Raw genomic sequence first — 17,235 nt, 5'->3', positions numbered from 1 at the left:
TCGCAAACTCGATGCCGTATCTGAATGAACAATATATATTTTATTTTGATCCGCTGTGGATATATTCAACTTCTGTAATACATTTGATATTACAACCAGAGGTTGAAGTTTATATATTTATCTTAAGCTTCCGCTGTGCATTTATATAATTGTGTGGTTTGACTATATTGTTGCCAACATCGTCACGGTAATCCCCCACCGGGCCCACTGGTGAGACACGTGGAAATCGGGGTGTGACATTTCATCCTAATTCTTGTACGTTTTTTATCAATGCATGATTCTTCATCTTTCTATCTTTCAAATCTTGAATTCTAACCATGAAATCCCCAAGATCTAAGTGTTCTTGGGTGATGTCATCATGGTGTTCTTGAAGAACATCATGTTTTGGCCTCATTCAACCGTGAATAGCTTAGATCTGACCGATTTCCACATAAACAAACTAAGATTTGTAAGAATGTTAACATTTTCATGGTAAAAAGGATTGAAAGAAGGATTTCCAACTTTCTTTCAACTCTTTTACACTCAAAACCTTAAAACCGATAGAAACGGAGCTCGAACCAACTAACTAATCATTCTAACAGTCAAGAGGTTCAAGATTCGGATTCTATCTGCGAGGTTCACCGATTTCGGGTTAAACGCTAAACTACCGATCCGAACAAGTTCACCAGCCGGACTTGGGTGATTCCTGTCCGAACCGGTGAAGCAAGTAAGGACCCACGTTCTATGGTTCAACTCGTCGTCAAAATACCTCAAAATCATATCAAAACAATCAAAAAAGCCAAGTGGTAGACGAACGGCCGACCAGGTCAGAATTGCTGGCCGAACGGCTAGGCTGTCCGAACGAACAGCCCAGCCGATCGGACATACCAGCCGATCGACCGGGCCAGCCGATCGGCTAGCACATGGTCCCACATTTTTCAAACTTCATGAAGTATGCTATTGATGAAGTGATGTTCGATCGAATATGCTACTCGATTGGTAAACATTACTCTTCGGATCATGAGATACTATGCTTCAGCACTTAATCGATTCTACAACTCGTTCGTAGTATGGGGTGCCACCCGATCGAACCTGCTACTCGATTGAGCGACATCCAACTGAGGAACCACTATCGAAGTGTATAACCGAACGGTTAAGCCGGCCGATCGAACAGGCCGTTCGATCGATCGACCTGAAAGGGTAAGAACACTTCAGTGTTCTCAAATACTACAACGAAAACTTCAAACCATCATACACAAACACATCAGAGGAAGAAACAATCCACTCGGATGGTCCAGCCGATCGAGCCTACCGGTCGATCGAACAAGACTGTTCAAACGGACTTTCAAACCAAACGAACAGCCCGTTCGATCGAACCTGCTGTTCGATCGACCAGGCTATTCGATCCATTTACACTTGTTTGCATTTCCGCGACTCATCGTTATGCTATCGAACTATTCAGGCTAACCCTACTCGCAGCGCTCCCTTCAATCCATAATCAATCACTGTGAGTATACTCGAATCCCTTTTTGCTTTAGCACTTTTGGGTGTTACATACGTTACTTATCAAAACCACAATCGAACATACTATTCAAACTATTGAAACGCTAACCAATTGCATGTATTACGTGACTAAATGTATGTTTGTTGTTATGTTTACACGTGGAATGCTGTCTACCTGCCTTAGCAACGTAGTACTATAGTTTGGACTCAGCACCCGTTCACACGGGGGTTGTTAAGGACAATTACTTGCATGGATTACGGTGGTAATCATGTATTGCTAACTGTCTCGGACAGTCAACCCGCAGTCGTTGGTATCGATAGACCCATGTCGATAATTAACATGCATCATTTCTCTCTGTGTACGTGCTGGTTATGCGTAAACTATTCGAACTCTATATGCTATTACAAAACTTGTATGCTCACCTTTACATTATATGTATTGACCTTATTTTAACGTATGTGACAGGTGTTTAGGATGCTTACTTGCTCTTCCTGCTGTGAAATCGAGGCTAGGAAAGGGTCTAGAAACCAAGACAATTTATATTTATGTACTTAAATCTGAGTTGTCGAAACATGTTTTGTTTGAAGGATATCTATGTCTGTAATACCTAAATTTATCTTATGGGTCACGGCATGGGACGTGATATTTAAACTATTCGGTAATAATAATTGTTATGGAATTTCTTTGAATAATCTGTTTGGCTCAGTGCCATGCCCCGATGATTTCGCCATCGGTTGGGGTGTGACACGCGGTGACCAACACACTAAACTTGAACACTTGGATAGAGTGGTCACCCGATCGGACAGCCATCCGATCGGACAACCACCCGTTCCACCTGCACTAAGTCACCCGATTGAGTGGTGATCCGATCGGATAGCCATCCGGTCGGACAGCCATCTGATCCAGTGACTATTCTGACACTTCGTGTGATCTCGTTATTCTGTCCGACTCTTATCCTATTGTAATCTAATCAGGCTCATCCTAAAAGAGCTCCCTTTGATCCAATAACAGTTGCGACTGTTAAGTAATCACTGTGAGTATACTCGATCCCCTTTTTAGTTTAACACTTTGGGGTGTAACATGTATTCAATCCAACCAAGTTGTGTTTACTTGCTGAACACCGACTGTGAGTATACTTGTACCCTTTTTATCGCATTTTGGGTGTAACATACGTTCCTATTAAATCGAAATTATCAAAATGGATTATTCGATCAAACTGTTTATCACTTGCGAATAACTGTTATGCATATTTACACGTGATGCTAGTTACATATGTGTTAGGACTTTTACTCGCAAGGTCCCGCCTTAACTAGTATAGTACTATAGAACCCGATGGGGTCTAGTTAGGATGAATAGCAGTCGCAATCGCAGCTTGAGTGACTTAGCTGGTAGTATTTGTCTTATATGCATGTATGTTGAGGTATCTCGTTTATGTATGTGGTAATTCGTAGCACTTTTAACTATTTACACTACCCTATCAAAACTTGTATACTTACCAATACTTTTGTATTGACATTGTTTTAACGTATGTTGCAGGTTTAGTTGCAGTCTACATCAAATCAAGCTAGGAAGTCTAGAAACTCACCTAAAATCTAGGTTGTCGGATTTGTATTGTTCGAGAGGACAAGAAATCTGTGATAACTTATGTGATTGTATTGTTTGTTAGGATGGGATAACAAATGTAATAAATATTGTTGCTTTGTAGTTGTTATGGATTCTCTTGAGCAATCTGATTCGCCTAGTGCCGCGCCCCGATGATTCCGCCATCGGTTGGCGTGTGACAGGGTTGGGTAATGGTCGGGTCGGGTCGGGTTTTCCCTTTTGCTCGCCCCTACTCCTATGAAGCTATATTACATATTTCCCCTACTCATAAATTTAATTACATATTTTCCATTTCTAAAAAAGACTTATTACATATTCCTCGATCTCTAAATTTTTATTACATATTTCCCTAATCTCTAAATTTAATTACACATTTCACCTTTCTAAACCCCACATATTACATATTTATCCATTTCATTAAAAATACTCTTATAGAATTACTATTTTACCCCTAGTGAGTTTATTAAATGAATAGCTACAATATATTTCCTAGCTTTCTGCATAAATTTAAAAGTAACAACTTTAATAATATTGTCAAATCTTTGTATGTGTTTACAGATAAATAGTATAATTAATATTTTTAAACAACTAAATATAAAGTGTTTAGAGATAAATAGTATAATTTCAAAGATTTTCAGATCATGGTCCATTTATATCAACTAGTAGGTAACCCGCGCGTTGCGGCGGGACTAAAGATTGAATCAAATTGTATCCTTGGTTTAGGACGTAAAATTCATCCCAAATTTTTTATTTAACTGATATACCAAATAAAGAATACTTGTGACGTGGATCGTTTTACACACGTCAAAATGACAACTCAAAAACAAACTGAATGTTCGTAAAGTCAAAAAAAAAAAAAAAACGAGAAATGATCACATACATTTATGGTAAATGATGATACTAAAGCAATAAACATGAGGGCTCCTATTGATATATTTATGTTTTCGACCTTGCAAATTGTAGAACCAGTATCATGATGTGCATCCATCCATCACCAAGCACAGCCACCAGATTCGGGTTGGGATGAACTCACACTTGGAAGACTTCAAATTCACATCAACCACTTTTTCATGTTTTGTTCATGAAAGAGAGTTTCCATTCCTCGTAACGTCGTCACACCGATGCTATGTTTCTAATAGAGCCTGTAATAATTATTAAAATAATTAGTAACTTTTCATTAGAAAAAATAATATAACAATTCAAGTATATGTTAGATACTTTTATGTTGAACCCAGAATGTGTTTCTATAAACATGACATTTAACTGAAGCAGCTTTTGCTTCTCCTTCCTCTACAAAAACTTGCCTGGGTAGTCACATGGGAAGCTTCATTATCAACATGAGAAGCTTCATTCATAACACAACTGAATCTGAAACCATCAAAATAATGGTATAAGCCTTAAACTACCTCACCCACCCATTTGCCCCCATGCCGGTGGATATCCTCAATCCCCACCCACAACGCCGCCTTCCACGCCATACGTGGGTGGCGTGCCCGGCGTGAAAGGGGCTTCCACGCCCACATCGTATGTTCTTAAAGTTTGTTGCCCAAAGGGCATTTGCATGGACCCAATAATGCAAAGTAGATTTGACTTCTTGAAAGAAAAGTACAAAGGCAACTAAAAAATTACCCACTTCCAATTTTTATTCTATATTTCAGTTCTCAAATTATTTTCTACCAATTGTTTTGCCACATAATTGAAACAAAGTGTCTGTTAGCAGGTTTTTTTTATCATTATAGTATGACTTTGAAAGTTGTTAGAATACCAACACCTAATTTATCTAAGGATGAATGAACAACAGTACAAGCACAATACACATACAAGAAGGGAGGCTATAAAACATGTTTTACTATATCGTAAAGAATCACTGACCACATTGTCCTCCAATATGGGCTTAACAGTTGAAAAAAAATAATAAGATTTTAAATAAATTTTGGGCGCTACGGACAGAGGTGCACAAAACGAATCAGTTTTGAAACCAATTCAAATTGGTTAAAGTTAAAACTGGATCGACCCAAACAGGTTCGAATATGAAACTGATTTATAAGGGAAAATTTTGAATCCGTTCGAACAGGTTTTTCTCCAGTTAGGTTTTAAGCGGTTTCAACTGATACATCCTCAAATCGTTTTTTTATGGAAGGTTCAGACTGGACTAAGAACATACCTCTCACTTAGCGCCACTCTAGCCTCCCTCTACGAGAGGTGCTTTTGGATGCACTTGATACACCACTTTTTCTCTCTGTTCTCATAAGCCTCTTAACTTACTATTTCTTTGAAGTATCCAAAAAATCCTTCAAAATTAACAATATAAAAGCAAAACAAAGAAAAAAAATTAGTTTCAAACCGGTAACTTGATTAAGATCTCATACTACATGAGTACATAGTTAAATTCTCAACTTGGGCAATTAGCCATTTACAGATTTACTATCTCAAAAGAACAAACATTTTAAATCTTAAATTTAGTAGATTGAACCATGAAGGGCTTCCAAAGCAGATAAGTGTGTGATTGAAATGTGTACTTAACAGAGCATAAAACCATAGCTTTATATGCACTCAGTAATATCTAGTGATTAAATGGTGTACTTAACAATCAAAAAGTTGAAAACATCGTCTAACTTTCATAGAGGGAAAATAGGCTCGTTGGAAATTATGTTAACGGCCTCATTGCATAGTGTGTCAGGATTATCTCCTTGTAGTTGCTGGCTCGTGGATTATAACCGTCACTAACCCTGGGTTTAGTATACACTCCATTCCAGTTGGTGTTTGCCCATTCTACCCATTTGTTATTCAACAAGTCCCACACATCCTCTTTTATAATATTCACATGAAAGTCATTTAGTTAGACTTTTGACAAAAAAAATATTTACAGTTTTACATATGCCAAAAGAAAAGTTTACTTCAACACACCTCAATGAAAGAAACATGCAATTGGAACTCTAGTTGATGCTGTAAAGATTCAATCTTGTTGAACAATGCATTCATGGCTTGAGGATAAGCCATGTTTGGCAACCATCTTTGAATCCAGTACCCATGATATATGTCTTGCCCGAACCTGCCGATAACATTGAATATGTCAATTTCTAGCATTTGGACAATAGCGGTTCTTATTTAGACTCATAAAAATTACACATTTATTGTTTTTATCAAAATAAGTTATTAATCCCAGCACCTTTGAGTAAAAAATCAACATGGTTTGCAGGATTAGACCTACTTTGTTCATTGAGGCATTTCATCAAACACTTGGTTTGCATGATACTACAGAACTCAACTGATCACAAAACACAAATTAAGAAAGTTGAAAGATAAAAGAAACACATACCAATGTAGGCAACTCCAACCCTGATGGGCATGCTAAGAATAGCCCTAGTAATCACAGTTTCATCGTTTTCAATATGGATTCTTAAACATTTTCCCATATTACTGAAACTATTTTAATTTCCATTTTATTAATCAACTCTTGTGTTTCAAAGAAAACTGTTGTTGAACGACTTATTGGGATATGGAGAAACTGAATTATTTAAAAGATGGTGTGTTAAGGTTGCCTCCTGGTTTTAGATTTCATCCCTGGCGACCTTCAAACCAGATTTCAGCCGGATTTTGGTTAGATTTCGACAACATTCCAGTAAAATCCTGAAATTTCCAGCAAAATTTTGCACAATAAACAAATCTCAAGCACATAACACCAACTACTATGACATACTAAACTGATTAATCTAATAATTCCCACATTTTGGTCCCCAACCATAACCTTTATCTTTTGGTGTGGACTCATCATCATTCAACATCAACAGTTTCTTTTGTTCATCATCATGATCAATTGCAAACTACAATTATTGTAAACAGTATGGATAACGAAGAAAATCATCAACAATAGAAGAAAAGGGCAAAATCCCCAAACGTATATGCTAATTGCTGAATCAAATAACAACATATAAGAAACAGCTTGGTGAGAATAAAATTACAGAGATTGAAGAATCGAAGGACGACAGATGAAGGTGCTCTTGGACGACTCTTTGGCACTTGATTGCTCTTTCAATCTTCTCAATGAAAATACATCAAAATCAAGGGGATGATTGAATTAATAAAGGAAACGCTAAACCTAAAATTGAGTGGGTGGGATGGAAACGCACGACCCTTCAAGTGCAACATTCAATTAGGGTTGTGGTGGGATTTGGAAGAGACGATGGTAGTCTGGATAGTAAATGCGGGAGGAGAATTTCTCTATTTTAGCCCTAAGACGTCTTACAACTTTGCTCAAAATACAAGTTTAACCCCTCTAAAAATGCTTTATTTTCTTGTACATGTTATAAAATTTGTAAGTAATGTTAAATTACATTTCTATCCATCAGAGATGCTTTATATAGTTATATAGATATCCAGTCTTTGTTAAACATCGAGATGTTCCAACTTCCAACAAATTTTATAATATCAATATGCAGTCTTTGTTAAACATCTTCCAACAAATTTTATACGCTTAACCAAATCATGAACAATTAGCAATTCTTTTATACATAAGAAATCCAATTAAATTTCTTTAAATGAAATAAAAACTTTAGTGTCAATAATTTATTATAACCCAAGATAAAAAAAAATAGTTGTTGTGTGTTTTGATCTTGATTTACTTAATGTCCTTTCGAAGATGGTGTAATAAGCCGTGATATAAAGTATTATATGGAACAACATGGAACTCGCAAATATTATCCTGTCATATGTCACTTATCTATGATTAAGCATGGATAACCCATAAACTTACTTTATTTGATTACACCTTTCCGGTTTTCCTATGTCATCAATAAGAATTTTTTACTGGAAATAAGAGAAGTCATTTTTTACTGGAAATACATACAAAGATTTAAAAATATTATTCAAGTTGACACTTTTAAATTTATAATTATTGCAGGAAGCTAGGAAATATATTGTAGTTATATATTTAATAAACTCATTAGGGGTAAAATAGTAATTGTATAAGAGTATTCTTAATGAAATGGATAAATATGTAATACATGAGGTTTATGAAGGTGAAATATGCAATAAAATACTTAATAAAATTATTAACTTTTGAAACATTTTTTTTTTAATCTCTAACTTCCTACTAGTTTTATTTATTTATTTATTTTTTATGTAATAAAATTTCCCGCCATTGAAAAAAAAAAGGAAACTGGATTGAGCATTACCCAAGTCAACCAATTTCTTGCTGATTCTTTGCATTCCCTCCATCCAGTATCCCATGATCTGGCTTAATTTCCTTCATTTAAAAATAGCAAATACTTTTATTACCATATTTGGACAACCTAAAATAACTTTAAATATGTATTCGTCTAATACAGATTTCTTCAATCAAGAGAGAAATTTAGTATTCATCTAATACAGATAGATAGATTTCTTCAAGAGAGAAAATGAGTCAAAGCAGTGAGTATTCCGATTCCGAGTCTAGAAAAGATGATGTTGAATCCGAGAAAACATCCAAACAAACAAGTGAAGGGAGTGAGTCTAGTAAACATGATGATGTTGAATATGAAAAACGATCCAAACGTAAGCACGATGAGTCTAAGTCTGAATCTGTGTCTGTGTCTGTGTCGGAACATTCGGCGGATAGACAAGAGGGCACAAAGGAACAAGAATCCATGAAAAGCACTCCACATGAAAAGGTATCTTTCAATCACATTATTATTATTATTATTATTATTATTATTATTATTATTATTATTATTATTATTATTATTATTATTATTATTATTATTATTATTTCTGCCAATTCCTGTTCTTTTAGTAATATTTGTAGTTTTTCGATCGATTCTAAAAGGGATTCTTCAATATTGTTTTGATTCTTTAATTCAAAATATTGTTTTGAATTGGATGGACTAAAATTGAAAAAATCCTCATCCTCTCCGTGCTTTCCCTTGATATTTTGATTTATTCACATGATTTTAATCTTCAAAAACCAAGCAACTAATACGTACCCATTGAAGGCTGCTGCTGCTGCTGCTGCTGACGAGGTCAGCCAAACACCAAAAGAAGTAACCGGTAGCAAACCAAGCGGACGGCGTCGTTTTGTCAGCATGTTCTCCTACGAAGACGATAAAAAGATTCTGAGGGCATTGTTGGAGAGCGGTTACACCGTCGGCTCAAAGGAATTTTGGGAGCGCGTCGGTCGCACTCTGAAACTCTCCATTAAGGTTGACCGAATACAGCTGTACGGGAAGATCAGGCGACTCCAAGAAGTTTATCTAAACGGACTTAAAAATAAACCTAGTTCGCAAGAACGCAAGCTTTATCGGCTTTCAGATGATATATGGAAAGAAGCACTCAAAGGCAAAACTCCTCGCAAAAAAGCAAGAAAAGCCGCGGCTCAAGAAAAAGCTCCTCGCAAGAAAGCAAGAAAAGCCGCGGCTCAAGAAGAAGAACAAGATAATAATAGTAATAGTAATAGTAATAATAATAATAATAATAATAATAATAATAATAATAATAATAATAATAATAATAATAATAATAATAATAATAGTAATTATGATGTGAAGTTAGACGCATTTGTGAGGGGGCTTCACAATGACGTAAAGTTTCCTGTTGCGGAGTCTTTAGAGGTTGTTCCTGCTTCAAAAAGATCAATATTACAGAAGAAGTGGAACGACTTGAACGGACACATGTTTAACATCTACAAGATAAAGATAGATTTGATCCAAGAAACCATGGAAGCTGTAGTCTCATCACCCTCTTTTCCTTCGCTTTAGAATTTAGATATATATATCTTTCTTTTGTTTTGTTTTTAGTAACTCGTGATTGTTGAATGTTTTATTTTTTCAACTCTTTGAATATCATCACTTTGTTTGAAATCACTCATCTTTGAAAACACAAGCGACTCATTATTTTATTTTATTGTATGAAATTAATCTTTAATTATCAAAATTGTAAAATCAAATCAATTCGGTATCTCTGCTTCGTTTTGGTTTGGAGTACAAAAATATAAAATCAAATAAACTCTTACTTTGAATTCCATTGGGGTTGACTTGTTTTACACTTCAAGTTGGTTCAAAAAAAAAAAAAAAAAAAAGATTTAATTCAATTATAGAGTTTAGGAGTTTTCGTGATTTACATAAATCATGCTAAAATTCAATTTGAAAGAGAGCACATAGTTATGTAAAAAATTGCTGTAAAGTTAGTAGTTATTTATTACCATAAAATTAGTAGTGATTCTCTTTCTTAAAATCCAATTTTTTTGTTTAATAGAAACTAAATTAACGAGTTATCAGAAAGTAAAAAGTTTAAAAAGAAAATATAAATTCTGTAAATAATAATGCTACACTGAAATTGTGGTATGTTTGAGGGGGCAAGGTCTACGAACAACAAGGGTTAAAAAGAAATTTTCCGTTAAAAAAAATTAGGTTGTGATTAATTTGCCGTTAAGAATTTTTTGCCTAACCGGATTTGTTCTTACACTACAAACTGAGATGATTTGGCCTTCACCAACCCTAATTGAAGCACTAGCATCAAAATAGTTGACAAATTAAACAACCAAGCGTGATTTGATACGAATTGTGCATTATATAAAGCGTAAGTCAAGTGCATATCATGAGTTAATGGACAACTTTGCAAGGGTTAGCGCCAACACCTTCACTCCCTTTGCTATATCTTCAGGGGAGGCATACTCCTCAGGTTTATGACTGTAGCCTGCAGCAAATCAACACAACCATTCAAGTTACATAAAATAAATTCACAAGAAATGGTGTGAATGTATATTGTTGTACCTTTATAACATGGGATAAATATCATGCCCATTGGTGCTTTTCTGCATCAATCAATTTAAAAGCATATTAATCGCTTTTTTTTCAAGAGTCGAAACTAAGACGATACGGAGTGGAAGGGCATGAAAGACTGGCGTTATTCGACATGTGGCTGCCATGTCAGCACGCGTAAGAGAAGTGGCGTGGTGTAAAAAAGGGATGAGTGGGAGCGGCGTGGTTAGTGGGATTTTTATTATAAAACAAATAAACAAGAACCAACCAAAATCCACCAACCAATAAAAAGCCGCCACCTCACCATCCATAAGCCCCCCACGCCGGTGAAGATTTCCTCGCCCCACACACCACGCCACACGCGGGCCAGTGTGCCCGGCGTGGAGAGGCTTACACGCCACAAATCCACGCCCACTCCGTGTGGTTTAAAAATGAATGTTTGAAATGAGAAACCTGGCCATAAAGAGAGAATCATGGTAAGCTCTGCTAATCATCTTTTTATGACTCAAACCCAATAATTGAGCGGCGGATTCCATTGCGTTGATGACCGAATCATCTGAGAGAGCGGGCGGATCCTGGTTTACGATCTTGAACTCCAAAAGATCCACCCCTCTCCTCTTCGATATGCTCACAGCGGACTCGTGGACCTTTTCTATAACCGTATTTCTTCGTTTTTCATCAATGTCCCGTGTATCTGTATGTAGTGAATTCATAGCCATATTATTTCCTCAAATTATACACATGGAAAGTATTGGTGTTACCTAATTTTGACTTTTTTTGGAAAGTACTACATTTTGGGAGATATACCTATTTCGATGTGTGATCTGCTAGGGATGCTGTTGATTGCCCCGGGATGCACTTCCAGTATACCTTCAAAGATGCAACTACTTAATTTCACAAAATGTCTGAAACTAGTACTTTGACTCGACACGCGTTGCGGCGGTGTCGAAACTTAAAGTAACTCGAACTTATACTGTCAAATATTTGACCAGACTCGTTTTTGAACAATATTTACGTCAAAACTTAGACCAACTGAAACGTACATGAAGATGAGCCCCAAAACGTATTAGATTTGACCTGACTCATTACCCAGAAAATTAACGTCGAAACGTAAACCAACTTAGATTTATAACGAAACATACTTAAAAATAAGCGCGTAAGAAAGTAGTGTTTTTTACATTAAAGAATGGTATCACGCGTTGCGGCGGAGTCGAAACGTAAAGTAACTGAAATTTATACCGCCTAGTGAAAACGTATTATATTTGACCCGACTCGTTTCGGAACAAAACGTAGACCAACAAAAAATGTACATAAAAAAAGCATAAAAACATATTATATTTGACCCATGTATATAAATATTAGCGCGTAAAATTCGAGGGTTAAAATGACATTTTAAAAAGATTTTAGATAGCTGAAGGGGTGTAAGTGGCAATACTAAAAGTTGAAGGGTTGAATACACAAAAAGAAAAAAACATGGATTGGATGGCATTCTTGTAAATTTGGCAAAGAAAAACAATAAAAAATAGGGGTTGTGTCTTAGGTATTCCTAAGACACCCTCTTTTGTTATATATATAGCTTGATGTGCTCAGTTCAACCAAAATAAATAAGAAAGAGAAGAGAAGAGAAGAAAGGGGTTACCGACTGTCCCAACCGTGTCTACGGATCCAGATTCCAGAACATGTTTTTCCACAGCTAACGCCAATTCAGCAGCAGCCAGTCCTGCATCATTTCTGTTCCAAATCATTCCAGTTTAGTCATTACTAGCAAGATTTCCTCGCGCGATGCGGCAGTAATTCGACCGTATCAAGTGGTTTCATGACAATATCGTTATGGCTAAAGTCATGTTTTTTTTTTCATCAAAGTTCATACATGAACGCCGAGAAAAATATATTAAACAAAGTCGCGTATTCATCTTTAAAAACAAAAAAGATAATGAACACAAGTTATCAGAGGAAAAATCAAATTTAATAAAAAAAAACAAAATTGGTTAGAATCATATATTATTTAAGGTATAATGGGTGAAATTGGAACATAAAAACTTTTTATATAATGTCTTAAAAACAGATGTTACTATTCAACACGGTTCTAGTTTTATATATTTTGTGTGCGATGTGGTGGGAATTTGCTCGTTACTGGTTTGGATCGTATCACTATTGTACCGGCTTCGGTTTAAAGTCAATGATGATATGCACAAATAAATATGTTTTACATTGAAAACCATAAAAAAGAAAACCGTTACCCGTTCCAATAATAACACCGGTACCCATGTCAATAGAGAATCATAAAAAAAAGAATATCGGTATTGGATCCGATAATAACAAACAATAGAAGAACTGATGCCAGTATCGGTTCAGTTCACCACTAAATTATGTTAAATAAAACTCTTTTTTTAACAAAATTTATACAGACACGTCAATAAAAAATATATTAATCATGTATTTAGCTAGAAAAATACTGAACGCGAGTTATTGGAAAAAATATCGAATTAAATAAGAATTAGATTGATTAAAAACATATATAATTTAATGTGTAAGAGGTGAAATTGAAAATTAAATAAAATTGAATATAATAACATAAAAATCTTGTTTTACTATTCATGGCAAGTTGAAATTAATATGTATAATTTTATTTGTCAAACAATTAACTTTTAATAGATGAAATAGTAAAATGCCATTTCCTCCCTGAGGTTTGGTCAGTTTTGCGACTTTCGTACAAATGTTTGTTTTTCCGCATCTGGATCCAAAAGGTTTGAAATCCTGCAATTTTCATCCAACTCGTTAACTCCACCCATTTTTCTCCGTTAAGTCAGGGGTATTTCTGTCTTTTTTGTTAACTTAAAGGGCAATTCGGTCTTTTTCACTTTATGTAAAAGCCTTTAGCATAATGTACAAGTATAAACAAAACAAGTAGGTAAAAAAACGAAAATACCCCTGATTTAACGAAGAAAAAATGGATGGAGTTAATGAGCCGGATGAAAATGGCAAGATTTCAAAGTTTTGGATCCAGATACAGAAAAATATACCTTTGGACGATAGTCGCAAAACTGGCCAAACCTCAAGGACGAAAACGACATTTTACTCTAGATGAAAGTTGGTTGTTATTACCTTTGTGGCATTAACACGGCCCCAGCATGCCCTCCGTTTCCTCCAAATCCAACTTTGATGCTTGCTGGTGCAGCAATAGCAGTCACGATACCAATCGAAATACCTTCGTTTTCCAGGATAGGACCTTGTTCTATGTGCAACTCTACAAAGGCTGAATAGCTTTTTTCGTCTAGAAACACGCTGGAAAAATCCTCGTTTTCCGCATAACCAGCGGATTTTGCAGCATCCAGGAATGAAATATTGGCGTTATCTACCGTCTGCGTAAGAGCTTTAGCAAGCGACACACTCCCAGCTAATAAGCGGCTGAAAATTCGAGATACAATTAACTAATCAAGTTTTCTTCTCATAATAAATGGCCAATTGCATAATGAAATGGAGGTACAAAGTTTGTATTATATTAGAACTAGCTAAACGGGTCGGGTTCGGGTTCGGGTTCGGGTCAACCCCGTCAGGTTGGCGGGTTCACCGTTTAACCCATCTATATTATATTATATTTTTTACAATATGTTTTATGTCATAAATTAAATTGGATGTGTATTTTATGCCATAATTATAAGTTAAAAAGAGAAATTGACATAAGGTTTTATAATTTAAATGTTACTGTATTATATACATTTGTAGTAAATTTTAATATATTAATTTGTGGACAAAAATTAGAAAATAAAAAAAATGGGGTTGAATGGGTCGTGTTTGGGCCAACCCACGAATAATTGGGTCATGTTCAGGTTCTGACATAGTTGTTAATGGCGAATAGCGACAATTAGCGTAAGGTACCTATATGCTACATAGCGAATAGCGATAAATAGCGGGCGGCTAATTTATAAATAGCGATACACTAAAAAACAATCTTTAAAAAAATTATATGTATTTTATATCAAAATACCTGGTTTATATGCTATTTTACCTGTATATTTAACAAATACCTAAAATCCAGTTATTTTATAGCTATTTATATCAACCAAACATAAAAATAAGGGTCGCTATTCTCGCTATCCATCACTACAACCCTAATAGCGACGCTATACCTATACGCTACATAGCGCGCTATAACGATTGCTATTGACAACTATGGGTTCTGACACGATTTTCGGGTTCAGGTCGTGTTCGGGTTTGTCTTAAATTTTCGGTTTTGGGTCGGGTTGAACCCGCGAACACTAGCACCCCTAGTACAAACAAACCTTCCCAAACAGCTGATTCCATATCTTGTGGGCTCTTCTGAGGTAAACATTATTACTTCCAACGACCGTTTAGGTTTAAATCCAGATCTGTAAATTAAAAAAAAAATGACAAGTCAAATGTTATACATAAAATGACTATACAAACATGTAGATGTAAAATAATTACCTGTTGAGTACGTTTATGGCTTCAATCGCACCCAACACGCCGACTACACCATCATATTTCCCAGAGTATGGAATCGCATCGATGTGAGATCCAGTTGAAACAGCAGGTGCATCCGGTTCGCTGCCTTCCCTGTATGCTATCAAGAGTTAACTAAAATGATTCCACAAAGGTATGGGGCACATACAAAACAAAAACTCACCAGCGACCAAATATGTTGCCGACAGCATCCTCCCTAACAGAAAGGCCAGCCCGTCCCATCAAGTTTTTGATGAACCTACAAAAACAAGTTAGATAGACACGATCATCATCCACATCAAAATATGATACATCAATATGTATATCAATCCTTTAAACATACTTGATGTTATATATATGGATGTGCTCATTGAATAAAGTGTTATTGTTGTACAAGTCAGTTGTATATTAAAAACAAGGGGAATTCGCCTCTGTAATAATCTCAACTAGAGGTCATTGACAGTCCCACCTTTGAATATTCCCCCCACCTTTCACCTATTTTTCCTACACCGGTCCCCCCATTAAAAAAACACACTTAACGGAGTTAATCTTTTTTCCAAATTACAAACAGATTTTTGGGGCTTTTGATCAGAACGACGATACAAGTCCATTGATGTAAAACTTACCTCGAAATGGTGCTCTAAATGACTTGATTTTTGTTAATTGGAAATTTAAACACCCGAATTGAAGCGTTGTTTTCATCGTTCGGAGCACCGTTTCGAGGTAAGTTTTACATCAATGGACTCGTATCTCCGTTCTGATCAAAAGCCATAAAAAAACTGTTTGTAATTTGGAAAAAAACATAACTCCGTTAACCATTGGGTGTTAGCCCAGTGGCCGCCGACCCCCTCCTTAAACCGGCCCGAGGACACTCGAGGTCACGGGTTCGAAACATGTTTCAGCCCCTCGGGTTGGCAGGGGTTTCACCGCCAGACGGCGTTGTCGGGTCGCTAGCTTGTGAAGGGGGATCCCTTCCGCGGTCAGGGGTACCGTGCACCTACCCTTTTTTTTTACAAAACATAACTCTGTTAAGTTTTATTAACGGGGGACCGGTGTAGGAAAATAGATGAAAGGTGGGACTGGTGAGTGAATATTTAAATGTGAGACTGTCAATGGCCAAAGACCTCTAGTTGGGATTATTACCGGCAAATTCCCTAAAAACAAAACCTGTTTCAAGGTTTATCAAGTCAAAAAAATGAACATTTTAAAAGCACACCAAACCAAACCAAACTGATTAAGTAGTAAGTAGATGATACCTTCTTGCCACTACATCATTATCACTGTACAAGATCCTTGTTACCGAAGGAGCCGCTGAATCCGAAAAGGTTGAGAGCTCATCAATCTTGCATCCAAATGAACGAACAATCAACAACTTACATATATAAACTTTTAATTAATTAACCAATACTATGAAATTTCAACCTAAAAAATGGATAAATGATGAACCTGTTGCTGAAGAGCGAGAGAATCGACTGGAATGGAATGGATTTCCTGAGAAGGGTCTGCTGCTGGGTATCCAGAGAATTGTTCCATTGTTGTTTTGATTGTTGTTGTTTCATCTTCTTCTATGCAATTACCGATCAACAACAAGGAGAGAAGAAGAAGAAGAAGGAGGAATCTTGAAGCCATTATTAATTATTATTGGTCGTATGAATCAATCAGAGTGGTTTAATCCACTATCGGAGCAGATGATGACAAACAAACTACACGCAGCAGCTTTTCTTCCGTATAATATTCAAAATCACACCGCACCCACATATGTCATTATTATTAGAGTTAAATAAATGCCTGGTTCATGTGGTTTGCAAATTTTGCAGACTTGGTTTTAGTCGTTTACTAATTAAAGGGTTGGTTTGTAAATTTTGTACTCGGGTGATCCCTATCACTAACAACATTAATTTTTTCAGTTAAATTTATGTGAAATTACTAGATTGCCCATAAACAATAAAAAAA

General features: G+C 35.9%; 1 protein-coding gene and 1 long non-coding RNA gene across 4 annotated transcripts; both read right to left on the bottom strand.

Moving 5' to 3' along the window:
- Positions 1-3,817: 3,817 nt before the first annotated feature.
- On the bottom strand, positions 3,818-7,299 carry LOC110896190. 3 transcript variants are annotated; one of them, XR_002567769.2, is made up of 5 exons: positions 6,405-7,299; positions 5,993-6,137; positions 5,250-5,376; positions 4,304-4,453; positions 3,818-4,227 (listed from the first exon to the last, which is right to left on the bottom strand). It is a non-coding gene; the product is annotated as an uncharacterized LOC110896190 (long non-coding RNA). The 3 variants fall into 3 exon arrangements; XR_002567770.2 differs by having other exon boundaries at positions 5,993-6,909; positions 7,048-7,299; XR_002567768.2 differs by having other exon boundaries at positions 5,993-7,299.
- A 3,154-nt stretch (positions 7,300-10,453) lies between these two features.
- Positions 10,454-17,035, bottom strand: LOC110896191 (ureidoglycolate hydrolase). The gene is made up of 11 exons (XM_022143653.2): positions 16,729-17,035; positions 16,539-16,624; positions 15,467-15,541; positions 15,268-15,396; positions 15,102-15,188; positions 13,924-14,226; positions 12,458-12,549; positions 11,626-11,688; positions 11,272-11,512; positions 10,831-10,871; positions 10,454-10,753 (listed from the first exon to the last, which is right to left on the bottom strand). Exons 1-11 carry the CDS (start codon positions 16,909-16,911, stop codon positions 10,653-10,655), a joined length of 1,401 nt encoding a protein of 466 aa, XP_021999345.1. The 5' UTR covers positions 16,912-17,035; the 3' UTR covers positions 10,454-10,652.
- Between the last annotated feature and the right edge of the window lie 200 nt (positions 17,036-17,235).

Source organism: Helianthus annuus, chromosome 12, assembly GCF_002127325.2.
Source record: "Helianthus annuus cultivar XRQ/B chromosome 12, HanXRQr2.0-SUNRISE, whole genome shotgun sequence".
In the NCBI taxonomy this organism is placed as follows: Eukaryota; Viridiplantae; Streptophyta; class Magnoliopsida; order Asterales; family Asteraceae; genus Helianthus; species Helianthus annuus.
This window is presented reverse-complemented; position numbering and strand designations above follow the sequence as displayed.